The following is a 17,306-nucleotide window of genomic DNA, read 5'->3' as shown; positions in this document are numbered from 1 at the left end:
TAAAAATATTTTACATATTAAAAATTCAAAGGAAAGTGCGTTTTATGATTTTATCTTAAGTAAACACTAAATAATAAACTTTTTACTTCTTGATTCTGTACAGATAAAACACAAGTGAATGAAGAGAAAATAAATCTGAATGAAAGTCATGACTCTGAGAATGAGTCATCCCTTGTAAGTTAACTTTCAAATTTAGTGTTTAATTGAACTCTTAGTTTGCATGGGTACAATGAAATCTAATATCTTATTGACTTGGTTATTATTCATCTCTCTTCCAGTTATTTATTTTTCAATGGTTTTCTGATATTTGGCCACTGATAGTTCTTTGTAGGATGTGAAATTCAGTATGATAAACTGATTGGAAGAAATGATTGAGAAAAAATATGTAGTGATTGAGGCTTTCCTTGAAATCACAATTGAAGATATGTGTGACTTATATCTTGATGTGTAGAAGTTGTTTTAGATGAAAAAAAGAGAGGGAAGAATGTTCCTTCTCTATGTAAAGCACAGGGAAAGTTGTCTGCCCCATCTTAAACAGTGGGAGAAATAGGTCTACGACTAATTCCTGAAAGAAACTTGCCTGAGTACTGTTTTTCTGAAAGTGACAAATACCTGAATGGACACTTTCATGAATTAATTTTTTTTTAACAAACTGTCAGTATCATATAATTGCTGCAAAGATATTAATGTTTCTCTTTATTTACTAGAATGTATTAAAAGACATTTCTGCAAGCAGTTATCATGAAGACAGTTCACTGTATCAGCAACAGATACTTAGCTTTAAAGAAGAAATTTCTCATCTCCAAGCAGAATTAACACTGGTAAGTGCAAATCTATCCTATTATCTATCTGTTATTTATCTGTTATCTATGTTATCAGTTTATCTAGTTATCTCTGTCTATCCTATCCTAATTTAATTTATCCTTTTCAAATCTATCCCTTAATCTATCTGTCATAATTTATCCTATTCTAATCTATCCAAATCTTAATCTATCCCATTCTAATCTATCCAAATCTTAATCTATCCTATTCTGTCATAATCTTTCCTATCCTAAACTATCCAATCTCAATCCAAATCATAGTTTTGTTGGAGGTTGATGAGATGTTGTATTTATATATCTATCCGCCACGGTAAATCTTTTTTAAATGTACCAACTTGGGAACAGAACAAAACTAAACACAACAAAACACAACACAAACAACACAAACACAAAAGAAAACACAAACACAAACAACACAAACACAAAAGAAAACACAAACACAATGCAAACAAATACAATACAAACGCAACACACAAACACAAAAGACAACACTCATCAATTTGCATTCACATTTTGCTGATTCTATTATTGCATCACTAATTCCTTCTAGGAGGTCCATAGATTTTGCATTCACATTTTTTTAAAAATGTGCATGAGTTGAATTTATTTATAAATTACCTCCCTTGGAAAATGACAAAACAGTTTAATTAATTCGTTTTTTCGACCCTATTATTATTAAAATATATCCACTTTTTCTAGGAATCTAAGCAAAAATTTGACATTAATCCGCTTAATATGTTTTTGTAATGTATTCAATATTTTCTTTACGTTATGCAAAAGAGTAAAACAGTGGCAACTATAAAATAAATTTAAGTCGTTATATAAACAAACCCTACTCAATCACTCTCATATCCATGCTGTACACTGAAATACCATTCATAACAGGTGTGATGGGTGTAGTATGTTGGTATGGAAAAGTTTGATGAGGTGTAGCAGACAGACCTTTTTTAATGTACAACTGGGCATTTGGGTGTGGTTATGAAGGAATTATTAAGATTACAATGTATGGTAGACAGACCATTATGAAACCACTATTTTAAATGTTAATTTTTTTTACAAATTTAATAGATGACTCATCTAAGGAAGTAATTTAGCTATTAAGTTTTTAATTTGTATTACTTATCCTAAGATGCATAATTGTATCTGTCATGTTGTTGATATTCATTGGCAATTTGCAGAAGGAATGGGCTATAGTTTAGGGTGTGAGAATAGATGGTTGTTGTGGATGGTGAGTGGCAGGTGGAGTTGAGCAGAGAAGATGTTTTTGTTTGGCTTGATAAAAATCAATAGGGCTGGTAAGTAGGTCACCAACCAATTCTATGGCTCATGCAGGTTTTATTGAGCCGTAGAACTGGTTGGTGACCTACTTACCAGCCCTATTGGAATTATTAAAAACATATTAGTATAACTTTCTACTAATTAGATAACTGAATTTATTATTATTTAAGGTAGAGAATTTTAAAAATAAAAGTTGTTTAAAAAAGATGTGGTTTTTTGTGTCTGGCTGGGATGATAGGTAATGAGGGGAGACAAATATAAATTGCAAGGCTTAATTAAATGTAGAAATAACTTTTTGTATATGTCATTTTTGTTTTGAATTTCCATCAGTTGAAACAAGATAAAAACAACGATGATAAATCCTTGAGTGCAGAATTTATGAGTAAAAACACAGCCCTTGCTACAGAGGTTGCCATGCTTCAACAGGAGGTCACATCTCTTCAGACTGCTTTGGAAGTTCTGCAAGCAGAAGTCCCAACAGAAGCCCAAAGGCTAGATGCTGTGTTGGAGTCCAGCAGAAACTTTGAAGTGAGTAACATTTTTAATGTCAGATTTTAAATATTTAGCTTCAGACTAAACATCTGCAAAAAGGGACCATTGAAAAAATTTAATTGAGTTGAAAAAAGCAGCTTATAACTTGACTGGCTGTGGCCCTTTGCTTGAGAAAATGATCATGCCACATGAGTATTGTTGTACATGACCCTCTACAACAAAGTCACTTTGCACTGGAAGCTATTTTAAACTAGAGCCAAAAATGTAAAGAGCTGGTTCCAAGATGGCATTTGTGTGATTAGGAACTTTATTTATTCAAATATGCTCACAAAAATGTCATTTAAGATTATTAAAGTAATATGCTTGGTTATAAATTCCAAATATTCAATGCACAATTTCTCTGGAGCACATTTTTTATATTTACAGTCAATCAAACCTTTATACCTCAGGAACTATTCAAATTTCTACACACTTTATCATTTAAATCAGTATTTAAAGATTTGAAGATTTTTAACAGAAGATTAGTCATTAATGCCAAGCTACTGACATTTCTGTGAAGAGTAAATGTGGTTCATGCCATTGGTCTATTTACTGTCATAGTTTTGTTAATGTGTTAGCATACTAATTCACCACAGATCAAGGCACTTGCAATACTCACACCTGAAACCATTTCTACAGTAAATATTTGCTATTGCAGTTTAGGGTAGTTCCTTTTTTACTTTCTTGTATACGAAGTTTTGAGGAAATATTGTAATCTTGCTAAAAATCCAAATCGAGATTTTCACTAAGCTTGATGTTTTACACCTCCCTGAGTCGGAAAAACATAGTTTTGCAAATTTGTCCGTATGTCTGTGTGTATATGTTTGTGAACATGATAACTTGAGTACCATTACAGTTAGGTTGATGAAATTTCATATATGAGTATTATATCAAATTTGTAGTTCTTTTTCAACTTCTCAGTGATATCCGGTAACCGGAAGTGGAACTTATTCTATTTTTGATTTTTCAAAAGCATATGACTTGAGTACTGTTTCACATAGTTAAAGGAAATTTCACATATGTAAAAGATCTAATTCTCTGCCTTCTATCAAAATTTGAGTAATTTTTGTTGACTGGAAGTAGTGCTTTACGCTATTTCTGATTTGTCAAAAAAACTCATATGAATTTATAAAGTACTAGTATTCCGCCCTATTATACATATATTGTTTGCCATTTACTTTGTGCGCAATTCTTTGTTCTATGAGATTCTATTCTATTTTTAAAAAGTTTAAGTATGTAAAAACTGATTATATTAGAATATTTGAGAAAGTTTAGTGGAGATCACTTGTGCTTTATTTATATTAGGTTTATTTCTTGAAATTTTTTTCATGAAAATTTTGTAGACCTTTGTTAAAGTTTATTTTAACTTTTTTAGGAGGTAAATTTTGATGAAGAAGGTTTTGTAGAGGGTAGGGACGTGACTAAAGAAGAATTCCTGCAAGGTCAAAACCAACAGCTGAGAGCTCAATGTAATCTTCTTACTTCAGAGCTGGAGAAACTTCGGGCAACTTTTGATGCCATTCTAAAGGCAGGGGACAATCTTCAAGTTGATTATGACCAGTTAGCTGTGAGTAACTAATATTTATAAATGTAATATTTTGTTATTAGAATTTCACTCAAATAGTTGAATGCATTTGAATGAGAACAAAATTTTCATCTTTTAGATTGAGAAAGATGCTTTGCAAGATGATTTAGAGGCTGCTCTAAAGGAAAAAACAGCTATTGCCACTGAAAATGAATATTTGCTCAATGACACCAAAGAACTTCATGAAAACCTAAACAGGCTGGTCCATGAACTAGAGAAAATTCAAGAAAAGTACACAGCAACATTGGCTGAGAATGAGGAACTGAAGCGTAGTGTAACTATTGCCACAAAAGTTGGCGAAGTTGCTCGGCTACTTGAAGAAAGAGATACTCTAATGCTAAGGTGTAAAGAGTTTGAGGAGACAACAGAGAGGTTACAGGTACTCATGCAGAGTTATGTTTACCTAATAAGGTTATTTTGTATACATTTTAAAATAACCTCTAATTTAAAAATGAAACATTGGATTTTTAATTTTTTATTTGCTTACAATTTAGGAAACTATTATAATAATTGTAATTTTTTGTATTGATTAGCATGACCATGGAATACTATTGGAGGAAGTCCAAAGTTTAAATGATATAGTTACTCAGATGACAACAGAACGTGATCAGATGGCCTTGGAGATAGAAGAATTGTGCCAAAATAACCAAGATATAAATCAGGTCATTATCTTGTGACATGCAACATTTGATAGTTCAGACACTCATAATTAGTTTGCAGAGGGCTGCCTACTTGTACGGCTTTGCCCGTAATTTTACAAGTTTGACACTCGATATTTTTTGTGTGGTTCCCGGTCTGAGTTTTAGCTAGTTAAAATTCCTGTGTGTTATCTGGTTCTATGGTTACAAGCATCATCCGTAACAATCCCCCTCCCCCATCCCTTCTCACCAATGTCATGGCGGGCGGCAGAGGTTGGGTCTATGTTGTGAACTTTATTGACCCCGCCAGTGGTCCCTGAAACCCAATGAGCAGGTGATGTTCTTAAAGAAAAAAATGGTCTGAAGCCTAAGTAATTAAAAGTCTGGTCACGCCTGGAAAATATCTTGATTAAAATTAAATCTACTTCTAGATCTACTTTTTTTTCAAGAAAATAAATCTGAGTTTTAAATAAGTAAAAGAGTAGTCTAAACTATGCGAGCGTAGGTTTCTATTTATTTATAAAATTGTCTGGGTGTGGGTAAAATGCCAAAGGGTGAAACGTAGCTGAGAAGTTACGGGTAAATAGAGAGATATAATTTATCAAGCCATGTTGCTTAAAATTACCTAGATAAAAATCCTGATTTTAAAAAAATATTCAGCAAGAAATACACTAATTCTAAACATTGTCACCCGTGTGATCAGCCTCTCATGGGTTCTTGTAAGTGGGAAAAAACTCCTAACACAATCGAGGGGTCACTGAGTTCACATTGGTTTCATCATACTACACATAGCAAGAACAATTTCTATTTGAGATTTTCCATTTTTGTCGTACATGCTGTTTCGCAGCGTTTTTTTTTTAAATTAGTCAATTTCATTAAAATAAAAAGTAGCATTAGTAATGTAGCCGATTGCCATCATTACGCTGATAATTGTTGCGATTATATAAAACTTTGTTAGTCCTATTTACATTGTAATAAACAATGTGAACAAATTCTGAGAGTTACGGACAGTATCCAATTATTACAGAAAATCTATGCTCTTGTTACTGAAATTTTTTTTTTTTGGGGTAGGCAGCCCTGTTAGCGCCAAGCAAATGGAAAATCAACTATATTGTATGACTATAATTGTAATTCATTAAAAAAGTGCTTATCTTACTTTTGATGCAATTGTATGATGTATTCCACAGCTTGAGTATGATTATGAAGAGTTGCTTAAAGAAAACCTCAAGCTACAGGAGATCATGCATTCAGCTGATAGGCAGAATACAGCCCAAACATCAGTGCAACATGGGAGCCACAACTTGAGTGAATATATCATCAAACAGGATGGAGAGAGAAGCCAAGCTGGGCCTCCAGCTTTAGAACATGACTTGAGTGAATATATCATCAAACAGGATGGAGAGAGAAGCCAAGCTAAGTCTCTAGCTTTAGAACATGACTTGAGTGAATATATCATCAAACAAGATGGAGAGAGAAGCCAAGCTAAGCCTCCAGCTTTAGAACATGACTTGAGTGAATATATCATCAAACAAGATGGAGAGAGAAGCCAAGCTAAGCCTCCAGCTTTAGAACATGACTTGAGTGAATATATCATCAAACAAGATGGAGAGAGAAGCCAAGCTAAGCCTCCAGCTTTAGAACATGACTTGAGTGAATATATCATCAAACAAGATGGAGAGAGAAGCCAAGCTAAGCCTCCAGCTTTAGAATCCACTGAGCAACATGCAAGAGAAGTTGAGAAGTTGAAACAAGAAGTAAGCCTATTATTAATACAAAAAGAAGAATTAGAAACTGAACTGAAGTTTTTAAAAGCCAGCCAAACCTGTGTGCCAAAGTTGAAAGAAAAGGAATTAGATTTGATGATAAAAGATGAAGATATCCACTTAACTGATCAGTTGGAGCAAGCCTATAGCCAGATCTTGAAGGAAAGAGATCAACTCATTATTCAGCTACAGCAGAGCAACATGAAAGGGAAGGAGATGCAAAATGTGAACCAGTTGAGGAAAATGGAGCAAGATTACAATAAACTTTTAGAAGAAAAGATTGAGATAGAGTTAAAACTTGCAGACCAGATTGACATAAGTAAAAGGACAGTAGACAAGGTAAAGTTCCAGCAGCTTGAAGAAGATTACAAGAACTTGTTGGATGAGAAATCTGAATTAGAATCCCACTTAATGGATCTCAGTGAAAAAACTGATATGGCCATCAAGGTGGATCATAGAAAGCTTGCTGAGGAAAATGCTGAGCTCAAGTCAAAGCTTGAACAATACAGCCAGGGTCAATCAGAAGATAAGAAATTCCAACAATTAGAAGAGGACTACAGGACTGTAATGAAAGAGAAAGAAGACTTGGATGTAAAGCTGAGAGAAAGTTCTGAGCAAATGAAAACTGAAGGAGAATACTATATGCAGCTAAAACAATTAGAGATTGATTTTGTTGAATTGTTGGGAGAGAAAGAAGCTCTGGAGTTAGAGTTAAAGAATCAACGAGTTCATTTAGAAAAGATTGAGTATGATTACACAGGATTAGTTAGTGAGAATCAGGAACTTAAAGAAAGAATTGAAAGCCAAAACAGCTCAGAAGAATCAGGCCGGAGCAAACATCTGGAGCATGAAATCCACTTGCTACTGAAAGAGAAGGAGGTTCTGGAGCATCAGCTGACCACAGATCATGCCAAGCTACAGCAGGCTGAGCATGATCTGGGGGAGGTTTTGAATGAAAAGGAGATGATGGAGCAGCAACTAACCAATGACCAACAGAAGGTGCAGCAGTTAGAGCAAGAGGTAGCAGCTCTCTTAAGGGAAAGAGAATCTTCAAAACAGCAAAATATAGGTGAAAATAACGCGAGTATGAATGAACAGGAATATGTTAAACTTGAAGAAGAGCTGAAGGACCTACAGGAGGAGAAAGAACAGATGGAGATAGTCATTCATGGCTTGTCTAGGCACAATGTAGCCATAGAGAAAAAGGTAAGACAGTTATTTTCCATTGTTATCCTACCTCAACTTTTTTAACTACTGTTCATTTTTTTCATCTTTTGGCAGTTTAAGGGGATATGCTGTTTTTTTTCTATTTTTTACAATTTAAGATCTAAAGCCTTTTGAATACTATTACCATGTTTGGCACATGAAAGTAAGTATTAAACAGCAAATAAAGGGTTGAAAAAAATTTTGGTTGTTATGGAAACCCAAAAAAACCTCAGCCATTTTAAATTTTTCTGTACTTTTAAAATTGCTAAATTTTAGTAATCAAAGTGATTTTTTTACGGCGCGTATCTCCTTAAATACTTTACTTCCATTTTCCTTTGTCAGTTTTAAAAAGAGGTCTTAATTAAGTTTATTATAATAACATGTTACTAAAACATTGCATTGGTTGAAATTTCTATGCGCACATTATTTTCTCTACCAACTATTATTGGCACATTTATAAAGAGCCCATGTATGACTGTTGAATGGCACAATAGGGGTCGGCGTGGTTGAGTCGGTTAAAGCTCATGGTTGCTAAACCGAAAAGTCTTGAGTTCGAACCCTCGGGCAGATGAGGCTCGTTAGCTGGGGACAGCCACTCTTCTAGGAGAGACAACTCCAAAATGAAACAACTGCTGCCTTGTAGTTTGTTCTCGGTTGGACAAAGGTTATGGAAGCAAATCCAATAGGAAAAGCAGGCTGAAATCAGAGTCAATGGCCTCAATGGCGCATAACCAGTTGACACGTAACGCTTAATTGTATTGGAGGCGTAGTCGAGTAGGCAAAAAGCTCATGGTTGATAAATTCGAACAAAGTCTCGAGTTCAAACCCAATGGCAGATAAATCTCGATCCCCTTCAACACTAATAATTAAGAACGAAGAAGAAGAAGAAGAAGAAGAATTGCACAATTACATTAGACTTACATATAAGTATGTTAAATGGTACAGTTACATTAGACTTACATATAAGTATGTTAAATGGCACAACCACATTAGACTTACATATAAATATGTTGAATGGCACAATTACATTAGACTTACATATTAGTATGTTAAATGGTACAGTTACATTAGACTCACATATAAGTATGTTGAATAGCACAATTACATTAGACTTACATATAAGTATGTTAAATGGTACAGTTACATTAGACTCACATATAAGTATGTTGAATGGCACAATTACATTAGACTTACATATAAATATGTTGAATGGTACAGTTACATTAGACTCACATATAAGTATGTTGAATAGCACAATTACATTAGACTTACATATTAGTATGTTAAATGGTACAGTTGCATTAGACTCACATATAAGTATGTTGAATAGCACAATTACATTAGACTTACATATAAATATGTTGAATGGTACAATTACATTAGACTCACATATAAGTATGTTAAATGGCACAACCACATTAGACTCATATCACTGTTTAATATTCTGTTAATTTTATTAAAGTTACAACTGCAATGAACACATGTCTAAACTAAGTTGCAGTTGCTCCAATAACACTGTTCTATTGCAGGTAGAAGATCTGAAAAAAGCTTTGGCATCAGAGTTGGCATCAATGGCCAACCTAAAAGAAAAGCATCAAGCTTTAGTTAAAGACAAAAATAGCCAGGATGAAGAAATGCAGAACCTGCAAGATGAAATTTTCAGACTTAAAACAACAATTTCTAAACTTAAAGCTCAAATAATTGTAAGTATTTAATTTATTCTATATAAAAACTATTACAATATATGAGCCTAATCAATTTGTTGTATAAAAGATGTATTACTTTATATGAGCCTAATGTGTTACAAGATTTATGTTTATATCACTAACTGAGTTATTTTTAATAACAATAAAAGCATAGCAAAAAGAGTGATATATTTTCATATAAAGTTGTATCTAGAGATACCAATTTAATGCATTCTGTAGAGGGGATAAGCGGAAATGCTCCACCTAGTTCACTTATCAATCTCTTTCATTCACATATTCATTACACTCGTAATGCTACACGTTATTCCTAATCTACGGGGTCAGTGTTATAACTGGAAACAATTTTAACTTTACAACTATGCAATGAGAGGGATTCCACTCCCATTTTCTTCCCTACCCATTTTTGAATTCATCAGAGTTCTGTCTCTTTTCCTGCAGACAAATGACGACAGGATCACATTGTTTCATTTCATTGTTTATTGCACTAATCACATGACATTCACTAGATAGACTTGAACGACGATTCTGTGACCTCAGCATATCAAGGGATAGTGTGGTCAGCACTATGCCCAGCTGCTTTTATTTTCTCTATCATGAAGTTTTTTCATCAGAAACAAATGTGTTAAGCTACTGCCAAGAGCAATTAAAGCATCCTCAGTTAGTTTCAGCAACTAATAATGTATTTTCTTTTTATTTTGTAGGATTGGGAGAAAAAGCATGCTGACACTGTAACTACATATAGAACACATTTACTAAGTGCTGTTCAGGTACAGTTGGAGGACATTTTTGTTAGAAATTCCTTTAGAATTGTATTGTGATTACATCTTGTTTAATTACTTTAAGTGTAATTAGGTTTTCTCAATTAATATATAATAATGTTTCAGTGAAATCCGACACTGGTTCAAATATAATGAACTATATTTAAACCATCCATATTGAATTGATTTAACATTGTATTTTTGTATTTTTTTTATTCACCAAATTTTTATGTTCAAGTTGTATATTACAAATGTTTCTGTATTCTCTTATAGGGCCACATGGACCCTGATGTGAAAAATGCATTGTATCACATTATAGAAATACGAAGTATGGAACAATTTTGTTAAGTAGTATTTTATATTAATAACCTTAGTTAAATTTAATAACTTACTTGTTCACTAACAGGATGGATTGAATTGTTTGAATAATTAATTATGTTGATTTTATAAAACATCTTCTTTCTTTTCTGAATACAAAGCTGAATTCGATGACTAGAGCAGCTCATGTGGCAAGACCAGAGATTTACAGACAGTTAGTTTTAGACTAGATTACAAAACTAAGCTTTTATATTCATTAGTTTGATGTACTTTTACTTGCTCTCTTCTTTAGCTCTTGTTAGCCACAGTTGTCTTAAAAGTTAACACTAAAACAGGTCAAAGATGAAGGGCTAAATAATAGCTCATTAGGTTTAATTGTTAACATTAATTCTAAAAGCTATATTTGAGATATATTTATACAGAATAACATATACCATTTTTTAATGATTTATATCAGAATTGTCAAAATTTGCTCCATCAATTTTCTTTTGATAACTTGTTCATACAGATTTTGTTAAACACATTTTTGTAAAACACATTTTTGTAAAACACATTTTTGTTAGGTTATGCCTTCATTTATTTTTGTAAAACAATCCAAAGCACCATTTTTAAACAGCATCATTTTTTTTTTATGTTGACCCAGGCTTTGTTACTGCTGATCCCCACTTTAGTTTATTGGTAAACTGAATGTCACCTGCTAACTCAACTGCTGATCCCCACTTTAGTTTATTGGTAAACTGAATGTCACCTGCTAACTCAACTGCTGATCCCCACTTTAGTTTATTGGTAAACTGAATGTCACCTGCTAACTCAACTGCTGATCCCCACTTTAGTTTATTGGTAAACTGAATGTCACCTGCTAACTCAACTGCTGATCCCCACTTTAGTTTATTGGTAAACTGAATGTCACCTGCTAACTCAACTGCTGATCCCCACTTTAGTTTATTGGTAAACTGAATGTCACCTGCTAACTCAACTGCTGATCCCCACTTTAGTTTATTGGTAAACTGAATGTCACCTGCTAACTCAACTGCTGATCCCCACTTTAGTTTATTGGTAAACTGAATGTCACCTGCTAACTCAACTGCTGATCCCCACTTTAGTTTATTGGTAAACTGAATGTCACCTGCTAACTCAACTGCTGATCCCCACTGTAGTTTATTGGTAAACTGAATGTCACCTGCTAACTCAACTGCGTTAGTGAATCTCACTGTTTTTCAAACAGTTATTTATTTTGATAGATTCAATTTTTTTACCTAATGTACAAACAAATTGGACAGCTTATAAAGCAATTCTTATCTTGATTGAAACACATTATTTAACTGAATCAAAATATTTAGGTATACAAATTCTTTGATATATTTTATTTGAACTAAGTACATTATTACTATGTACATTGTTGTGGAAACTTCTTGTGCTTCCAAAATACAAATAATACATTATTATTATGATTTAGTATTTTTGTTAAATCAACTATATTATTGTTACAGTATTTGAACATATGTGATTAGAAGAGATTTCCAAATGATGAAAGATTTAGGGGTAATTGTTAAAAATGAAATGAAAGTATTTGTTACACATTTGCCAATCATTTATTTTCATTTAAATATCTAGAAAATGTGAAGAGCTTTCATATTCATTGATGAAAAATATGTATGAACATGCACAAAAAGAATCAAACAACTACAAATGTTACTAACCTACAGCAAGGCTTTATTGATTGTGCTGTTGCTTTTTTTTTATTTTTCTCAAATGATTGCATAATGAGCTATTGAGCATATGATATTGCTGTTGGTTTGTGCAGCATAGTATGATGACATCTCCTGATCTAGTGTTCCTCATTTTGAGTTCAATTAGGGGAGGATACTGGAAGCCTTGTTGTCTACATACTTGCATAATGGCTCTGCTAAAAGTTTAATCTCTTGTAAAAATATGTCTTGCTACTGTCAATAGTGTTTTATTTATATTACACTGTTTTCTTCATTACTATGGTACCTCAAATTGTGTGAATTTGGTCAATTACTGTGATTTTTATATTTTTTATTGTGTTAGTTATGTGTATGAAGCAAATGATTATTCAACATAATTACCATGTAACATCATTTATCAAAAGACATTTCCACACATTTCCACATATCTCTACCTTCTATGGTACCCTTTGTCTGTTTGTGTAATGAAATAGGTATGCTGTCTTCTGGTAAAAGTATTTGAAAATTACTTTTTATTTACAGTTTCTGAGAGTAGTTATTTAACCTATTAATCGACTGCAGCTTTTTATTCATTCTTTTAACACTAAGCATCTCAAGAATTTTTAAAATACTTTTATTGTTCATAATAACTTTTTCTCAGTTCTTATGTCTGAGAGGTCTGTGAATTACATGGCAGTGTTTGGGTGATAAAGCCTAAATATGGATATGCAACCAAATGATGATCCAAAAATAATTATATAATGACTCCTAGATTTGAATGAATATGATACAAGCAAGAGATGTAAATATCTTTTTTTTGGTGTAAATTTTGTAAAGGGCCAGCCACTGTTCATCTTCATTCATGCTTCCTTGAGGCAATCATACCCCCCCTCCTCTCCCACTAACATAGTCTGGGTAATAAAGACATCTCCTAGAATTGTTTTTTTTCCCCAACTTGATGCAAAAAAAAAGTGAAGACACAGACAGATGGTTTTGAATTGAACAAGTTTAGAATTTTTAATGGGAAGAATATTGGTCAAGCTAAAGTGCATTTTGTGTGTTATAAAAAATCTTCTGTAAATACTTGTTACTCCAACTTTTTATACTATTGGCCTTAAAAAATTTGCCACAATAAATACTTGTTATAAACCCAACTTTTTATACTATAGGCCTTAAGGGGATATGTGCCGAAAAAAATCACCAAATTTCTGGTTTTTTGTCATGATGGGTTTCTTACACTTTTGGATGCTTTGTCCATTTTTGTTTTAAGAAAATAATAACTTAATGAGAGGAAAAAATTTATGTGTTTAAAATACCATTTTTATGACCCTATTAATTAAAAAATAATCAATTTTTCCCAACCTTACAAGCTTTCTATGAAAAGTTTTATATCCATCATCATATTGTATTCGGCGTTATGGGAAAGCTGGATTTCTCATGTATTTGATAATCTTAATTTCCATCATCTCGGAAACGCCCAAAGCTTACAATAGGCTTTGCAGTTTACACAGATATGGTATTTTTGTGACCTACTTTTAGATGCTTTTGGCTGTTTTTCTCAGTTTGCAGGTTTTTAGCACTAAAAAGCCTACTACTTTTTTATTTATCAAACAATGCACACCATATTTTCAGTAATTGTTCTTCATGTAAAAATACAAATTTGTCACGAGGGAATAGTGATGGCTTTCATAGAAAAAAAGTATATGGTAAATGATCTGCAAATTTTGTAACTTTTGAATACTAAAAGGGTACGATTTTTTAGACCTTGTAAAATTCTTATTATTAGCTATTTCACAAAGTTGTTATGACAAGTTTTAATATATACTGAAATATAAGGCATTTAAATTTGATTGCAATAAGTGCATAAATAAAAAAGCCTTAGCATTTTTACAGAAAAATTCAAAATGGCGGAGGTTTTTTTTTGGGTTTCCGTGACAACCAAAATTGTTTTAAACCTTTTTTGCTGTTTAATAGTTACTTCCATGTGCCAAACGTGGTATAAGTATTCAAAAGGCTTTAGATCTTAAATTGTAAAAAATAGAAAAAAACGGAACATATCCCCTAAATAATATGTAAGAGAAATACTTGTTATTAAGCTTTTTATTCTACTGACTTTAAATTATTTGCCTCAATAAATATTTTTGTACTTATTGTGAACAAAAGCTTGTTGTGAACTAAGATGTTTATCTGAATCTAATTTTTTTAAAAATAACAGTACTTATGCAGATATTCAATCAGGCAAAATAATGTTTTATGACAGTGCCCGAAATGCTTTTAGTAATTATAGAATACTAGACAGTACTTTCAAATGTTTATTACATTTTAAATATTAGAAAAGTGTGTTTTTAGTGTTTCTGTGTGTTAGAATTCTATTAAAACATATATTTTTGAGCTTTAATGGTAATTCCCAAAAATTATTAATTTTTTTTTTGTAATTACATGGTGCTAAGAAAAAAGCAAATTATTAAAATTTATTTTGCTTTTTTTCCCCCCCAAATATTGTTTGGATACCTAAAATATTACTAACCAAAAATAGGATGACTTTGTACAAAAGTGACCAAAAAAGCACAGTTTTTATGAAAGCAGACAAAAAAATGTAACTCACCTTTGAGGATCCAATCTATATGATGCCGGTACATGAAGAACTGCTGAATAAAATCAGAAGTTTTTTGTAATCAGCTATTGACTTGCCACACTTTCCTTGTTCAATATGAATAATTTTTTCTGTTCATTTGCTACAATTTTTACTTAAGGTATAAAAAATAGCTGTTGTGATATACTTTTAATCATTCCAACTTGCCTTGTCTTTCTAACAATTATTGTTTAAATGTTTTAAAAAAAGCTCCACTTTATTCTGAAGTTTTATACTGAATAAGACTTACACTTCAAAATGGATGTTGATTAAATACTTTTTTTAGTATTGCACAAAAATTTTCTTTGTAAATTTACAACTGTCAAACACGATAATTAAAAAAAATAAAAATGTAAGAACTGCCTTTCTATATACTCATGTATTGTTACTAGCAGTTGTGTACCTATGCTTGTCTTATTGCTTGTCAACTTTTTATGGGGAGCTAAGACAAAAAATGTCTAAATAACCATGTTTTTTCAAATGTATATTAATATTAATTGTCAATAAAACCAAAATGTACAATGTTAATTATAATATATGAATATTCCAGATTTTATTAGGACATTTTTTTTTTTGAAGAAAAATCATTGTTTATTAAAACTTAAGAGGTTGTAAAATACCGTCCCATGATTTTTTGAAGAAATATACTGTCCCATGACTTTTTGAAGAAAAGGAATTTTCAGTTTCACAGTTTCTGTAGCCCACAGTTATAAAACAGCATTCAGTGTGATAGAATTATTTTGTCTCTGTAGCCCACAGTTATAAATCAGCGTTAAGTGTGATTGAATTATTTTGTCTCTGTAGCCCACAGTTATAAATCAGCGTTAAGTGTGATTGAATTCTTTTGTCTCTGTAGCCCACAGTTATAAATCAGCGTTAAGTGTGATTGAATTCTTTTGTCTCTGTAGCCCACAGTTATAAATCAGCGTTAAGTGTGATTGAATTCTTTTGTCTCTGTAGCCCACAGTTATAAAACAGTGTTCAGTGTGATAGAATACTTTTTAAAAACTGTCGTGAGTGTTGTAGATCTGATAAATACATTCCATTATTTTGTTTTTTAAAATACAATGTCTATTACACTTGTACTGTTAGAATACTTGTAATCAATATTTATTCAATTTAATGTATAATTTCTTGCCTAACAGTAGTTCTACCAATTATTAAAGTATTTTGTTAATTTTTTATACCAAACCAGACATATTATCTCTTTTTATGTACATAATCAGATCATAAATTAATATATGCAAACTTACATATTTTATTAGGCAAAATTTGGTTGATGGTTATCCTTTGACACTCAGTGCAATTCATAAAAAGTTACATTGGTTCAAAGTGCAAGAAAATCAGTGCAATAGATAAAAAGTTACATTGGTTCATAGTGCAAGAAAATCAGTGCAATAGGTAAAAAGTTACATTGGTTCATAGTGCAAGAAAATCAGTGCAATAGGTAAAAAGTTACATTGGTTCATAGTGCAAGAAAATCAATGCAATCAATAAAAAATTACATTGGTTCAAAGTGCAAGAAAATCAGTGCAATAGATAAAAAGTTACATTGGTTCATAGTGCAAGAAAATCAGTGCAATCCATAAAAAGTTACATTGGTTCATAGTGCAAGAAAATCAGTGCAATAGATAAAAAGTTACATTGGTTCATAGTGCAAGAAAATCAGTGCAATCCATAAAAAGTTCTGTGAGTACAACAGATTTATCGACCTAGTTCTGTGAGTACAACAGATTTATTGACATAGTTCTGTGAGTACAACATATCTATTGACCTATTGAGTACAACAGATTTATCGACAGTTCTGTGAGTACAACATATCTATTAACCTAGTTCTGTGAGTACAACAGATCTATGTTAGGTTCCTGGTGTTTTCATTGTCACCAACTGCCAGTTTGTTTGATACCACCAGATTATTTTAAGGATATTGGCGCGTTTTTCGGAGACTAATTAAATACAATTTAAAACACTTTACAAAACTGATTGATAAGAAAACAACATCAGCAAACAGACCCACCTAACTGAAACTACTAAGGTCATGTTATGAAGCCTAAATTATTGTTTATGACTCATTGCAAGTAAACTTCTTGGCTTACTTTTTGACGCCTCTGTTGAGCGAGGAGCTTACTGTCACAAAGTCAATCCACTTTATCATCTGTATATCTGCTGTTTACTGCATACAATACATGCTTGATATGGACCGTCAACCATTCACAGATCTATCTATATTCACAATTGAAGCCTTTAAGTTGTCAGGCTCAATTCAACCATCCATCTTTTATACGGAAGGTCTACTATCTTTTGGTTTAACATCAGTCTAGAGACGTGAGGTAATTGTTTACGTAAAGTGTGCACCGTAGAAGATCATTTTACTTATCTCTG

The 17,306-nt window shown here is 32.2% G+C and overlaps 1 protein-coding gene across 4 annotated transcripts in view; it reads left to right on the top strand.

Annotated features, from left to right (window-relative positions):
- The window catches only part of LOC131946595 (ankycorbin), a 29,584-nt gene extending 14,296 nt beyond the window's left edge, over nt 1-15,288 (top strand). For 3 of the 4 annotated variants that reach the window (XM_059307474.1, XM_059307476.1, XM_059307473.1), the window contains 10 exons: nt 104-174; nt 708-821; nt 2,430-2,627; nt 4,006-4,197; nt 4,295-4,594; nt 4,749-4,877; nt 6,041-7,822; nt 9,352-9,525; nt 10,230-10,295; nt 10,560-10,634. In XM_059307474.1, coding sequence (XP_059163457.1) covers nt 104-174; nt 708-821; nt 2,430-2,627; nt 4,006-4,197; nt 4,295-4,594; nt 4,749-4,877; nt 6,041-7,822; nt 9,352-9,525; nt 10,230-10,295; nt 10,560-10,634 — 3,101 coding nt within the window. Of the gene's footprint in view, nt 1-103; nt 175-707; nt 822-2,429; nt 2,628-4,005; nt 4,198-4,294; nt 4,595-4,748; nt 4,878-6,040; nt 7,823-9,351; nt 9,526-10,229; nt 10,296-10,559; nt 10,635-10,765 lie in introns of those variants that run through there. The other variant, XM_059307475.1, reaches the window with a different exon arrangement.
- Nucleotides 15,289-17,306: the final 2,018 nt, after the last annotated feature.

Source organism: Physella acuta, unplaced genomic scaffold (assembly GCF_028476545.2).
Source record: "Physella acuta isolate Inbredline_101_S28 unplaced genomic scaffold, ASM2847654v3 ptg000565l, whole genome shotgun sequence".
NCBI lineage: Eukaryota > Metazoa > Mollusca > Gastropoda > Physidae > Physella > Physella acuta.
This window is presented reverse-complemented; position numbering and strand designations above follow the sequence as displayed.